Source organism: Sciurus carolinensis, chromosome 18 (assembly GCF_902686445.1).
Source record: "Sciurus carolinensis chromosome 18, mSciCar1.2, whole genome shotgun sequence".
NCBI classification, from domain to species: domain Eukaryota; kingdom Metazoa; phylum Chordata; class Mammalia; order Rodentia; family Sciuridae; genus Sciurus; species Sciurus carolinensis.
This window is the reverse complement of record NC_062230.1, coordinates 5,484,600-5,498,774: the sequence shown is the minus strand read 5'-3', so window position 1 is coordinate 5,498,774 and position 14,175 is coordinate 5,484,600. Positions and strand designations below refer to the sequence as shown.

Below are 14,175 nucleotides of genomic sequence, written 5' to 3'. Positions count from 1 at the left end.
AACAGTGTACTTGTTTTATTCAATTTTGATGATTGATTAAAAAATAGGCTTATAAACAATCATTAAAATATTTTCCAAACTTTTTATTTTGGAAAATTTAGGACCCACAGAAGTTGAAACAGTAACATTAAAAATGTTACTACTGCCTTTACCCAAAGATTCTTGCTAAAAACCAACTGGGCAGCCTCTGCTGTATGTTAATATCCAGACACTTCATGGTTACAAGAGAAGTAGCTGCATCTCTCCTGAGAGAGCTCTCTGGCCTCTTAGGAGAAGTTAATGACCTTCTGTAGTGTTTTCGCTCATTAGAAACTCACAACATAGCAAAGTAGACATGACAGGATTTATTCCCATTTTACAGATGAAAAAACAAACTCAGAGATCAAGTGATCTACCTGCTTCAGGCCTCAAGTCTAAGTCTGAAACTGAACTGAACTAGAACTGAAGACTTCTGACTTCAGTAACTCAACATTCTACGGTCACTTCCTCTCTTGGGTGTACTATGGGAGTAATGCCAGAGCTGCTCAAAACGTGTGTGCAAACAGTTTTAGTCTCATTCTTCTGGCAATCAAAGGTAAGTATTCACCAGGCCCTGTGTGCACAGTACTATAAGTCAGAAGTCTGTCATCAGGAACATAAAACCATACATATCTCAAGTACAAGAAACAAAGAGAGGATACCAAGGTGTCCGCCAATTGCCCCTGTTTTGAGTGCAACATTTATTGAGGGCTTACTCAGTCCCAGCTACTGTGCTCAGGACCCAGAACAAAGAAGACAGACAAGGATTTTGTCCCTGTGCAGTTCACATTCCAGTAGGTTCTTCAGTAGCTCACACGCTGACGAGAGACTAGTGGACGCATCTGGCCACGTCAGTTTTGTGTGGTCCATACAGGGCTTCATTTCTGTATTTTTATTGTTTAGTAAGTTGCCAACGCCTAGCTTCTCTGAAACAGGCAACTTGTGCTAGATTCCTCAACAATACTGAGAAGTAGTCGCCTGTCGCCCCACAACCAGGACACAGGCCCTCCGGCTCCCTGCAGTCTCCACCATCTCCTACCATCTTAAACCCAGAAGACTGGCCTCGTTGACACGTTTACTTGACATTCATAAGCACTGAAGCTGAAACCCCTGAAGCAAACAAATATCCAAACAAGATAATTTCAGATAGCATTAAGTAACACAAAATAAAGGAAATAGGCTAAAGTGATGGATGTGATGTGATTGGTGGAAAGGGCTACTTCAGACGGGGTGGTCAGGGAGGGGAACTCTCTGGAAGGCAACAGAAACCAAGAACTGAAGAACTGAATTATGACGAGCATGACAAGTCTGCCAACAGGAAAGAGAAACACCTCCACACAGAGGGACCAGCACAGGCACAAGGCCTACTGGAGCCACAGACAGCTCAGCTCACTTAGGAACAGCAAGACCAGGGTGGCTGGAGAGCGGTAAAGAAAGATCACAGAGAAGGAAGGGGCCAGATCACAGTGTCAGGGTGAGAATTTCCAGATTTTGTTCCAAGAGCAAGGGGAAGCTTTTGAAGGGTTTTAACTAGGGAATAAGGTGATTTGCTTACATCTTCAAAAGATCACTCTGCTATGTAGAAAAGTGACTGAGGCAACAGAGGAAGCAGGGAAACCAACTGGGAAACCAACTGCAAAGCTGTACCATGAACTCCAATAGGTGACAGTGGCTAGGACCAGGATGGTAACAGAAAAGATGGAGAGAGGCAGCAGATTGAGCATGTCATCTGGAGGATAACCCAAGGAACTTCCTGAATGGTGGATGTAGCAGGTAATGAAAAGGGAGCAGTCAAGGATAACTTCAGGGTTGTAGCCTGCTTTAACACTCTGGAACACTGGGACACTGGAGGCCCTGGTTTAGAGATCAAGACTGATTCAGGATGAAGACATTTTGCCTAGATTCAAGTCTTCCTAGATTCCTCATCTCCCTCACTTCCCATATGCAAGCAGTCCTTGTGTCCCCAAATTCAAACTTTGAAAAAGACCCAATTCCTTATCAAATCTATCATACCCATCACCTCCATCCTGACTTGATCCTCTCTTGCCTTGACCTTACAACAGTCTACTGTAGCTATGAATTAATAAGCAGCTCTTCACAGACACGTCTCTCAGTTCCCTGGCCTTTCATATTTATTCTCAGTGCCCAGCTGTGCTGGCCAGAGTAGGCACTCAAACATGTGATGACCTGAAAAGAGGTCTCCTCAAACAGGTAACTTCCCCAGAGTGGCGCAGCCCCGCCCCAGGATCAGACAGTTCCTCCACACATGAAGCTGAACCAGATTCGAAATATATGACCAAGTCCCGTAAAACTTTGCCACATAGGAATGTTTCTTTCTAATTTGGTTTCAAACCACACTCTTTGATTTCCACTTTTACCTGACAGTTAATGACATTGGACAATATTACTATTCTTTTCCACTTTTCTTCCAAATTTAGGGTACTCATACTCCCTTAGCCTCACGTTTTCAAGGACGTAACAGAGAGCATTCCTCTCCATTTTACAAACAAGAAAAAAGAAATCCAGACTGCAGTGCCTTAATCACTTCTTGATGGAGCCGGGAATCTGGTCCAGTCAAAGGCTCATCTTCCTGGAGCTCCACAGCACAGCTCTGACTGGAACATTCCCAGCATCTCACCCCATAATGGTGCTGGGTCCTTCCCAGGGTCCCCTCGGTTATTTCTACATTTACAAACTCCTTGGGTGTCAGAGTGAGCTGCCACAAGGTCAAAGACTATGTTTTCTCTCTCTATCATTCTCCCCGGGGCTGGGTGAAGAGGGTCTCTACCCCTGGGCCCAGTAGAAAGGAAAGCACCTTGCTCTTCAGTCAGGAGCAGTCAAAACCAGTAAGAAGAGAGAGAGAGAGATCTAAGTGGACAAGGGCAGTCTCAATGAGAAAAAGAGGGGCCACTAGCAAGAACATTCAGACTTCCTCCGGAAGGTCTCCATCCCGGAGCACCTGGGAATCAGAGTGGAAGCAGTGGGGCAGCTCAGGAAGCCAGACCCTTCCTAAGCCAGTCACTTCTTCAGGGCTCCCAGGCTCCTCAGAGCCTCCTGGGCCTGGGTTAGCTGCTGCTGCAACCTCTGGCGGGTGCTCTCAGTGGAGGCCCGCTTCAGGAGGCCCTGCATCTCCTCCACCACTGCCCGGTGGCCAGGTGTGTTGTGGAAAATCCGCACTGCCCGATCCCCACAGGAGGCCAGAAAGCGGCCAGTGACATCGAAGGACAAGTCAGTAATACATTCCCCATGGACCTGCTCAAAGCATTCCTCCTTCTCGCCCCTCCGGGTATTGTAGAGATGAATACTGGTGCCGCTGGCCAAGGCCAAGACATGGGTGTCAGGGGAGAGAGCCAGGCGGCACTGCATGGTGCTAGCCTCTTCAAAGCGTCCTGTCCGCAGTAAGTAGGGGTCTTGCTGCTTCTTGTATTCCACATCTGTATCCCACAGTTTCCATGTGCCATCCTTGGAGACAGAAGCCATCCTGTAATACAGGAAAACGACAGTGCAAACCCCAACTCCCTCTGGCAAGGAGGGCCCTGGGGTAGCTAGAGGGACTCCAGCTAGGAAGGCAAGTCTGCTTCCCCTTCAGAGCCACAGGTCAGCAGGCACAGGGCCTTGGCTGCCAAAAGTCACTGCCAAGACACTGCTAAGGGCACATTCACTCACCTCCGCGAGTCATTGGAGAAAGCAAAGGAGTGGACAGCTGCAGTGTGACCCTTCAATTCAAAGGCTCGTGCGACCTCCTGGAAGTCCCCCTTCTTCCCAAAGCAGACTTCCCAGATCTTCACATCTGGAGTAAAGCCACATGAGGCCACAAACCTGCCACACAACCCAGGTTCCATTAAAACTATTTTAAGGGCACCTTGTTCCTGCAAACCTCTTATGCCACCTTCCTGAGAAAAAGACACTTTTAAAATTTTCTGCAGTGCTGGGGATTAAACCCAGGGCTTTGTGCATGCTAGGCAAGCCCTCCACACCCCCAGGCACAAAGTACCTTTTTTTTTTTTGGTATAGGGATTGAACCCAGGGGCGTTTAACCACCAGGCCCATATCCCTAGTCTTTTAAAATATTTTTTATTTAAAGACAGGGCCTCACTAAGTTGCTGAGGCTGGCTTTGAACTTGTGTTTCTCCTGTCTCAGTCTCCCAAGCTGCTGGGTTTATAGGTGTGCTCCACTGTGCACAGCAGTACCTTTTTTTTAAACCCAAGGACAATTTACCAATAAACTGCATGTGTAGCCCTTTTTATTTTTATTTTTTTAAGATATAGTCTCACTAAATTGCTTAGGACCTCGCTAAGTTGCTGAGGCTGGCCTTGAACTTGTGATCCTTGTGTCTTAGCCTCCCCAGACACTGTCATTTCAGGCATGCCACTGCACCCAGCACAAAGTACCTTTTAAATGTGCTTTTCTGGGCAGGCACAGTGGCGTATGCCTGTAATCCCAACAGCTTGGGAGGCTGAGGCAGGAGGATGGCGAATTCAAAGCCAGCCTCAGCAAAAGTGAGGCGCTAAACAACTCAGTGAGATCCTGTCTCTAAATAAAATGGGGCTCAGTGGTCAAGGGCCCCTGAGTTCAATCCCCAGTACTCAAACCCTCCCAAAAGTTTTCTTCTGAATGATATTAGCCTAATTAGATGGCATGCATGTACTAATGTATAACAACAAATTCCACAATTATGTATAATTATAATGTACCAACAAGAAATATGAAAAAAAGTGTTTTTGTATACATAACTTCAATTCATCCCCAAAGCTTGCTTAAAGATATGTAGTGCCCTCACTCTATCCTTTAAACTCCAAAGATGTAGAAAGAGAAATTAAGGACGATGGTGGCTTATGTGAAATCCCATATCCCATGGAGAGCTAGGACTTGCACACAGGGTCCCAACTCCACCCTGTGTACTCTCTCCTCTCCACAAAGCTGCCTCTCTGCGTGTGCCTGCCTCTAGTCTCAACCTCTCCCGCCCCAGATGTCTTAGCCCCTTCAGTCTCACCTGCTGCAAGGGGATATGGCAGCATAGGTATTGTTCATCTGGTTGGTGTTGATAGTAGACAGAACCTGACCTTTCAGATTCCAGATGAGGATAGTTGTGTCACTGGAGGCTGTCATGATGAACTTCCCTGAAGGGGAGGGGAGTGACATGAGCTGAGGTCAATGTCCTGATCAACTGTCCTTCTCTAAAGAGACATTTTTAAGGCTTCTGCTGCCCAAAGCACCAGTGCTTTCCTCCCAGGCCAAGGGTAGCCACAGGCAAGATCTGTAAAGAAGACTGCAGCTCTTCCCTGCCTCCCTGCTGCTACGTCTCTCAGGACTCCAGGGAGAATAGAACCTGGCTGTTTGGAGTCAGAGCCCCTTGGTCACACTAAGACTGACAAAACTCTCAGGCAGTATTAAGTCATTTCGCAAACAACTGTGGACATTTTACTTTCTCATGCCGTGGGCAAGCTCCACCTCTGAATGCCTCTTACCTGTGTCAGCAATGCCAATGTTGATGACAGGTGCCTTGTGCTTTTTGGGGAAGTCCTCTGGGGTGGCTGTGAAGGTAAATCCCCCATCTTCTCGCTTTGTCATCTTGAAGACACGGAGAGTGTCCCCATTGGCCAGCCAAACAATGAAGGCTCTAGAGACAGGTAACACACAAGTCTCTCCCTCATCTGGACCCAGAAGCCTATGTATTCTGGGTTCTGGGTCCTACACTAGGTTCTGGGGAAAAGCAAGATCTTCCCTTATGCCTTCTGTGTCTAGCCTTTCGTTCAAAATGTAACCTTTCACCCAAAATCTCTTAAAGTTATTCAAGCTGGGCAGGGTGGTGCCCACCTATATACTTGGGAGGCTAAGGAAAGAGGATTGAAATTCAAGACCAACCTTAGCGACTTAGAAGGCCTTACAGATTTAGTGAGACTGTCGTGATAAAACAAAAAGAGGGTAGGGATGCGACTCAGTGGTTAAGTGCCCTTGAGTTCAACTGCCAATACAAAAAAAAACAAAAAACAAAAACAACTATTCGAAAACTGGCCATGATGGCACAACCTATAATTCCAGCTACTTGGGAGACTGAAGGAGGAAAATCTCAAGTTCAAGACCAGCCTAGGCAACTTGGTAAGACCTTATCTCAAAATAAATAAATATAAAGGGCTGGGAATGTAGCTCAGTGGAAGAGCACCCCTGGTTCAGTCCCAGTACTGCAAAACACAATACTCAAAAGGATTCTCATAGCTTTGGCTCCTCTTAGGCTGACTTCCAAGACTCAACTGGGAGCCAGGTTTTAGCATTTGCTGGATAGAATAATTTCCCCCACTCTCCTTCCATGCTGTGTAATAACACAGCCCTCCAGGAAGCCCCAGACAGTGCCCGAGCTATCTGGATGCTTTCTTTCTACCACCCAAGGAGACCTTGAGTCCCTTCTCACGACCCCCACCAGATAATGGGAAGGCGATAAGCCTGGGGTGAGGCTTCTACAGGCAAACCTGAGGTTCCATCCTGTCCCACCTGCAATCAGGGCTGAAGCGCACCAAAGTGGCGTGGTCCAGCTCCACATTGGCTCTCATGCTGCGATGCTCACGCTGTAGGAAGTCCTTGGTGCTCCAGATGCGGACTGTGCGATCATCTGCACAGGTGGCCAGATACTTGCCATTGCTGCTAAAGTCCATGCAAGATATGTTTCCGCTGTGGCTCTAGGGGACGGGTTGGAGGAAGTGTGAATGGGAGCCTCCCAGACAGATAGGGAAGCCTGACCTGGAGCCATGACTCTGGCCCTGTTGCTGGGAGGAGAAGGGCTAAGATGAGACATGCTCAGTGACTCGGCAGAGGGACCTGTAACATGCACAGATTAGTACAAAGGAAGAGGTCTGCGGGGTATGAGTCTTTGCGTAGGAGCACTGTGTAGGCACCCATGAGTACTCATGTACCTTCAGTGCTGCAGCCAGGAGGCGGTGGGCAAAGTTGTGTTGTTGAGGTTTCTCCTTGCGAACCCGCTGATTCTGTTTCTGCTTCTTGGATCCTGACTTCTTGGTTCCATTTGCTTTTTGGCCTATTAGGAAGGCTCAAGTCATTATTCATTCACTCATCCATAAGCATTTACTAACTACCTGATTGACTAGGCACTGAGAAGAACAGCAAAAGAAGGGTTCTTGTCCTCGAGAAGAGAGAAAAATTAGGGTTAGAGTTAGTAAAAACAGAGGCTTTGGAATCAGACCTGGGTTTGTATTCTGTGTCTACCACTGAGTGACCTTGAGAAGGCTACTTACTCTTAGTTCCTAGAGCACCTCAATGCAAATTAGAAAGGCATGAGGGCACCCTCTCCGGGCTGACATAGCTGAGTGGGTCTGTCACACAGCCAGTGTAGAGTGGATTCTCAGTCAGAAATTCCTATATAGGGAATAACATGCACAACCAAATCTGGTGTTTTTTGTTTTGTTTTGTTTTTTTGCAAATATGTTTGGGTTCACGATACGGAATGTCCCATTGTTTTTTGTTGTTGTTGTTGTTGTTGTTTTTTGCGGTGCTGGGGATTGAACCCAGGGCCTTGTGCTTGCGAGGCAAGCACTCTACCAACTGAGCTATATCCCCAGGCGCACAACCAAATCTGAAGGCTTTGGGGGTCTTGGACAAGTGATTTAACCCCAGATTGGGAGAACTGGATGAGATATACACAAAGTAACAAGCCAAGAGCACCCAACACATGCATTAAAGACTCAAGGAAATCTCAGGAAGAATTTAGGAAGATCAACATGTTTTAAGCATCTATCTACCCTGTGCCAGGAATGGTGCCAGTCACTTTTGCATAATGTTAGAGAATCAGGCTAGGCACAAAGCTGGCATGTGCTAGATAGTGGCAGATGTCTCCCCATTCCTACAGGAAACATACCTCCTGAGCCCTGCACACAAAGATGGTCACAATCTGGCCTCTGCTTATCTTTCCAGCCTTGTCTAATAAGCCCCTCCTGACCTTTGAGCATACCAAATGTTGTCTTGGAACTCCCTGCCATTGGCAGGAATGCCTGCCATTCTTAAGACTCCTAGCAAACTCTTCCTACACAACCATCCTTCAGAACCCCACACCACTGGCTGGCGCTGTAGCTCAATTGTGGAGCGCTTGCTTTGGGTTCATCCCAGCACCAAAAAAGATAACAAAAGAATCCCTCCCCCTCTCCTGGGTTCCCTACCCTCAGTAAAGATTTCATGGAGTACCACTCCCTCCAAAAAAGCAGGGCTGACCATTCCCTCTATTTTTCTGTTTTCCCCTACTGCCCTCTTCTGTGGCATTTATTACACAATTTTTTTTCTCTTGCATTCTTAGGGTGTTCATAATTCACATATTTTACATTTTAGATGCACTTTTTTTTTTTTTTTTCAATTTAGAGACAGGGTCTCGCTAAGTTACTTAGGGCCTCGTCAAATTGCTGAGGCTAGCTCTGAACTTGGGATCCTCCAGCTTCAGCCTCCCAAGTCGCTGGGATTACAGCTGTGCGCCACCGCGCCCGGCTGGATGCACTTCTTTACTGGACTCATTAAAAGAAAAGCCCCCCAAAGTCCACCATATCGATGAACGTGGCTGCAGGTCGCAAAACTAACAGAGAGTGCTCACCAACGAACGCCTGCTCCCCGTTTCCTAAAAGCGCGGGCGCACATCCCGCCTAGGAATTCACAGCTCCCGTGGCGACCCGGGAAGCGAAAGCAGCGTGGCCTCCTCCTGCCAGAGCGGAGGCACGGGACCCAGGTTCCAGGGAGTCCTGCCCGGCGACGCGGCACCCCACCTCTGACCGGAGGCTCACTGCCCAGCAGGAGAAACTGAGGCCTCCGAAGCCCCGGCCTGCGCCTGCCCAAGCCGCCGGCCGCACCACGCGGAGACCCGGCGCGCGGCCCCTCACCGCCCCGGCCCTACTTACAGACCGGCCGGCCGCCCCTCTCCTCCTCGGCGCGCAGCCACCCCCGCGCTACAGCCGCCGTGGCCATCAGGGCCAGCAGACCGACCAACAGGGACAGCCCCATCAGCTCCGGCATCTGCGGCAGCTCCATGTCGCCAGTAAGCTGCCACCTCAGCCGCCGACTACGCTGGCGCCCGCACGTCTCCGCGCACGCGGGGGCGGGGCCCGGCCGTTGGCCGTTCCCGAGGGGCGGGGCCCGGTCGTTGGCCGTCCTGGAGGGGCGGGGCCTGGCCGTTGAAAGACCTTGAGGGGTGGGACCTGGCCGTTGGAGGGCCTGGAGGAGGGGGCCGGGCCGTTGGAGGGCCCTCGAGGGGCGTGGCCTATCCATTCACGCGCCCTCCCGAAGGGCGGGGCCTGGCCGTGGGCGCTTCCTGGGAGGCGGGGCCAGATGTGAGCGCGTCCTGAGGGCGGAGCCTGTGAACTGGGGGCGTCCGGCAGCCAAGGTTGTGCGGACGCTGGCGGTGCGGGCTGCGAGCCTACCCTGAACGACTTACTGATAGCAGCTTATTAAAGGTCTTATTCCGACCTTGCCACGCTGGGTCCTTTCAAGGAAGCAGAGCAGGGGCTTTATTCTCATTTGACCAGTGGGAAAGTCTTCTTAGCAACAGGTGGAAGTCTGATGAGTTCTACTGAAGGGGCAGAAGTGTCGTCCCAGCATTGGAGCGTGCAGCGTTCCAGCAAAGACCTGAAGAACAGGGATGTTGTAAAAGGCAGGGCATGACCATGACAAAAAGATGGCAGACAAGGTCGGGAAGGTCTGCAGCGTCTAGAATGCGGGCTCCATCCAGCACGCTGGGTCACAGGAGGAAGCAGGACAAAACCCAAGTCTCGGATTCTCTGGATGTGAAAAGACAAAAGACAGAAATAAACCCGGAAGTCGTTGCAAGGATATGAGGGGTTGATAAGACGTCTGGCCCGGGGAGGAAAAGAAGTTGAAAAGCAGATTTTATTTTCTGCAGTGTTAGGGATTGAACCCTGGGCCTCACATATGCTAGACACTCTACCACTGAGCTGAACCCCTAGCTTCTGAAAAGCTTTTTAACCAAAAATAAATAAATAAATAAATAAAGAAAATAATTACAGAATCAACAAGGAGTTGAAAAAACAAAGAGGTTCCCTGGACATTTCCACTATTATCCAATAGTAACATCCTGCAAAACTGTAGTAGACTGTCACAACCGGGAACTTGACATTGATATAATAATCGAGAGATGGTTTTCAGATTTTGTCAAAAAAAGGATATATTCTGAAAGATTAGTTGAGAGAATTTGGATTAGACCTGCGTGATTGAAAAGGGACTAGTCCCAACACAGGCTTGTACTCCCGGCCCTACAGCCCAGAGCAAAGTACCAGGGTCAGTATTCCAGCTTCAGATATTTCCATCGGCCACCAGGGAGCTGCCTCTCCTCACTGTCCAAGCCCTGCGGCTTTTACTTATAAGGACCCTCTAAGGAGACAGGCTAACACAGAGACTGACAGACAGACACACCCGCAGTCTCTGGTGAGGAAACAGATCCAGTCAGAAAGCAAATGGAACAGCCTCATTTCCTTCCCTTTTGTCCTTCGCAGGGAACTGGCATTGACTCAATGTGGGCAGTGGGGTGGGGAGTGCTAGGAGGCGGCGGGTGTTCAGGGCCTCCTGGGGCTTTTCCTCCCTGGTTAGTATTTAGAAGTGTAGTCGCAGCCATGAGCCACCATCTTCCGCCACCATCCAGAGGCCAAGCTTTTATTTTTAAGAATTTCATCTGCTCAGCATGTTGCATGTGACATTTATTGATCCAGGAGCTTTTTGTTTCATTTAATCTCACCTTCCCATCCCACAGATTAGGAGATGAACTTTATGAAGTCAGGTGACTGTCCCAAGGTTGCACAGGTGGAGAGAAAACCTGGGGACAATTGCAGGTCCCTGGGGACTTGTTGCAATTTATGAATACAAGACAAAGAAAAGCAAGAGCAGCCTTCTTTGTACAGCTCAGGCAAAGCTACAAACCTGTTCACAGTGGTAAATTCAGTTGATCTTTACAGCAGCCTTTAAGACAGGTGATGTCAGTTGTGGATGTAGCTCAGTGCTAGATGCCTGTTTAGCATGCATGAAGCCCTGGGTTCAATGCTCAGTACTACCATAAAAAAAAGCGATGTTATGAAATAACTTACAGTTTTAAACAGACTGTGAAAAAAAAAAAAAAAAAAACAAGAGAATCATAGTAACTTGCCCCAGGTCAAGGAGGAAGCAGGGAGAGAACCCGGAGTCAGACCCAGTTCTTCTGTGTTCCAAGATCCATACTCCTCTTGCCAATCCTTGCTCTGACCCTCATGTGCTGTGTAGTCCATTTGGAAGCCAAGACCAAAGCCAGAAAGGACATTGACACACAGCAGGATTCAGGGGAGCTAGGTGGATCAGGGAGAGGGTACTGAGGACAAGGGGTCTTGGTGGTAGCTTCAGGTGTCGGCATATGGACAGGGTAGGCAGAGGGAGGGAAAGGAATTCTGGGTGGGGAAGGAAGGCACAAAGGCATGGAGGTAGAAGAAACTGATTTCCCTGCAGAATGCAATGAGTCCTGGCTCTAAAGGAGAGCCTCAGCCTGCCTCCCTGCTGGGCGGATAATGCCTTGTGGGGCAAAGCAGGATGCCACAGACCAGTATCCACAGATTCACAACTCCTTGTAATGTGAAGGGAGGGAGGTTGTGGAGAGAAATGAGGCTGGAGGAGTCACACCTTGAACATGTGCTCAGAAGCCTGGCCTCTGCAGGGGCAAGCATACATTAAACAAAGTAATCACATTCCTCATCATAGTAGTTCTAATAATAGTAGTTCTCAAAGTGTGGTCCGTGGACCATGAGAAGTGCACATTCTTAAACTCCACCTGCTACTGGGAAACCTAGAGGTGAGGTCCAGCAAGCTGTATTTTAACAAGCCCCCTAGTTGATTCTGATGCACAGTAAAGTTTAAGAACCTCTGGTTGGGTATAACTCGCTGACAGAGCATTTACCTAGCTTGTGTGAGATCCTGGCTTCTATCACCTGTACCATAAAGCAAAACCAAACCTCTGACTGGAACTAATCTGAGCCCCAACTACACGTTATTCACATGTAAAGCCTCTATTAGAGTTTTTGACCTTGGTTGAATGTCAGAAGCACTTTTAAATAAAATACCAGTGTCTAGGAGCTGGGGTTGTGGCTCAGAGGTAGAGCGCTTATGTAGCATGTGTGAGGCACTGGGCTCGATTCTCAGCCCATATATAAATAATAAAATAAGGGTTCACCGACAACTAAAAAAATATTTTTAAAAAAATGCCAGTGTTTAAACATCGTACCTGGTGATTCTGATCTGAATGGCTCAGAGTGGACCTGGGCGTGAAAAAAAAAAATTTTTTAATTTAATAAAATTTTATTTTTCCAAATGTACAGTTGATTGGACCTGTTTGTGCATCTTCACCAGCAGCTGGGGCATCCCTACCCTTGGTATTTCTGGTGTAAATTACTTGAGCTCTGTGCTTTGAAACCAGTTTGATCAGTCCTTTACTGAGGAGCTCCTGAAGGGCTCCCCTGGCCAGGGAACCTCAAATCTTCAGTCTCTCAGAGAACCACAGCTGGGGTTATAAGCTTAGAGTTGGAAACTTCCTTACAGAGTTTGTCATAAGTAGCTTTGTCAAACAAGACTAGATTGTTGAGCTTGTCCTGAACTTTTCCTCTGGACCACTTTCTTCTTTTTGGCTTTGCCCCCAGATTCATTCACTGGGTCCCTGTCTTTCTTGGCTGACTTTCCAGCATCTTTCTTCTTCTTGTCATCCTTGGGCAGCATCGCAAAGACTGGAGAGCAGCAGCAGCTACTGCAACCTCATCAAGACATCGGGCCAAAAAAAAAAAAAGCAAAACAAATCTTTTGAAGCACCCCGAGTTATTCAAGCACACAGGTAAGTTTAAGAAACATCTGTAAGATGGGGACTGAGTTTGTGGCTCAGTGGTAGAGTGCTTGCCTAGCACACGTGAGGCCCCAGATTCGATCCTCAGCAACCACATAAAAATAAAGATATTGTGTCCACCTACAACTAAAAATTATTTAAAAAAAAAAGAAGAAAGAAAGAAAAGAAACAGCTGTAAGAGATGTTAGAGCAGGTGGAAAGGTGATGTTTTGTGGACCAGGAGAAGACCAAGAAGGTAAAGGCTTCGTCAGCCAGTCAGGCCTCAGGAAGAGGTAGCACAGGGCAGTGGGGAGTGGGGAAGAGTTGAAGATGTCTGCTTCCCGCCCACGCAAGTCTGGGTGCTGGCCCTGCCCAAAGGACAGAGGGAACAGAGAGGACCAGGCTCAAGTTACCTCACGTTCAAGGGAGCTGGGGAACATCTGGAGGGAGGAGTCAGGGCAGCACCCAGGTTGTGTAGCTCTCTGGAGCAACAGATGGATATGGAGGAGGAGGTCCTCAGCAGAGAGACCGAAGGGGCTTCCCCCCAGAGCGAGGCTCAACGTTTGCCCCAGAGCAAGAGGACAAGTGAGCCAAGGAAGGACAGGCTGCGGAAGAGGCAGCAGAAACCTGGAAGGCACTGTCAGGGAGAAAGAAGGGTCTGGAGAGAGCAGAATGTTTCAGGAAGGCCTGGGGGCCCAGAGGAAGCCAGGAGTGCACCTGGATTTTTCCAGCAGAGACTCAGTCAGAGCTCGGTAGGAGCAGAGTGAATGCAGGGGTGCAGCTGGGGGGTCCTGGGAGGAGGAGAAACCTAAATTCAGGGGGCCCAAGAGGTGTGTGGCAGAGGAGAGGAGACAGCCAACTGGTAAACACACTTCCAGGGAAAGCAGCCATCTTGACCAGGATCAAGAGGATGCTTTATGGAGATGGTCCTGGAAGGATGTGAGTCCTTCCTTCCTGAGAACTGCAGAACTCAAACCTTCAGGAGGTCCCCTTTCAGAGGCCACTGCCAGTCAGTCTGCAGCTGCAGAACACCAGAGGCTGCACACCCATCACCTCCACGGCAGAGAGGGGCAGAAGCCGACTCTGGAGCAGGCAGTCTGAGGGGCACCTTTGAGCCACTCACAGAGCATGCCACCTAGGGCAAGTGGCTTGACCCTTCTGTGCCCAGTTTCCCAGCTCTAAAATGCAGATAATATTATTACAACTTACATAGTGTTACATACCAGACACCATTGAAGATGCTTTGTATATATTTACTTTTTTTTTTTTTTTTTTTTCAAGAGGTGGGGCTGGGGAGATAGCTCAGTTGGTAGCGTGCTTGCCTTGC

General features: G+C 48.7%; 1 protein-coding gene and 1 pseudogene across 1 annotated transcript; both read right to left on the bottom strand.

The window, feature by feature from the left end:
• Tbl2 (transducin beta like 2) lies at positions 1-9,074 on the bottom strand. The gene is made up of 7 exons (XM_047534242.1): positions 8,908-9,074; positions 6,928-7,049; positions 6,509-6,693; positions 5,488-5,639; positions 5,013-5,139; positions 3,685-3,837; positions 1-3,499 (listed from the first exon to the last, which is right to left on the bottom strand). Exons 1-7 carry the CDS (start codon positions 9,035-9,037, stop codon positions 3,037-3,039), a joined length of 1,332 nt encoding a protein of 443 aa, XP_047390198.1. The 5' UTR covers positions 9,038-9,074; the 3' UTR covers positions 1-3,036.
• Positions 9,069-12,748, bottom strand: LOC124970638 (40S ribosomal protein S25-like; annotated as a pseudogene).
• Positions 12,749-14,175: the final 1,427 nt, after the last annotated feature.

What these genes read in the sequence shown, in the direction of transcription:
- Tbl2 (XM_047534242.1), bottom strand. Translation starts at nt 9,037, where the DNA reads ATGGAGCTGCCGCAGATGCCGGAGCTGATGGGGCTGTCCCTGTTGGTC. An exon ending in GAGGGGCGGCCGGCCGGTCT is followed by an intron (nt 7,050 to 8,907) that starts GTAAGTAGGGCC and finishes CCTTCCTAATAG; the next exon opens with GCCAAAAAGCAAATGGAACC. An exon ending in TTCTCCAATGACTCGCGGAG is followed by an intron (nt 3,500 to 3,684) that starts GTGAGTGAATGT and finishes CCTGTATTACAG; the next exon opens with GATGGCTTCTGTCTCCAAGG.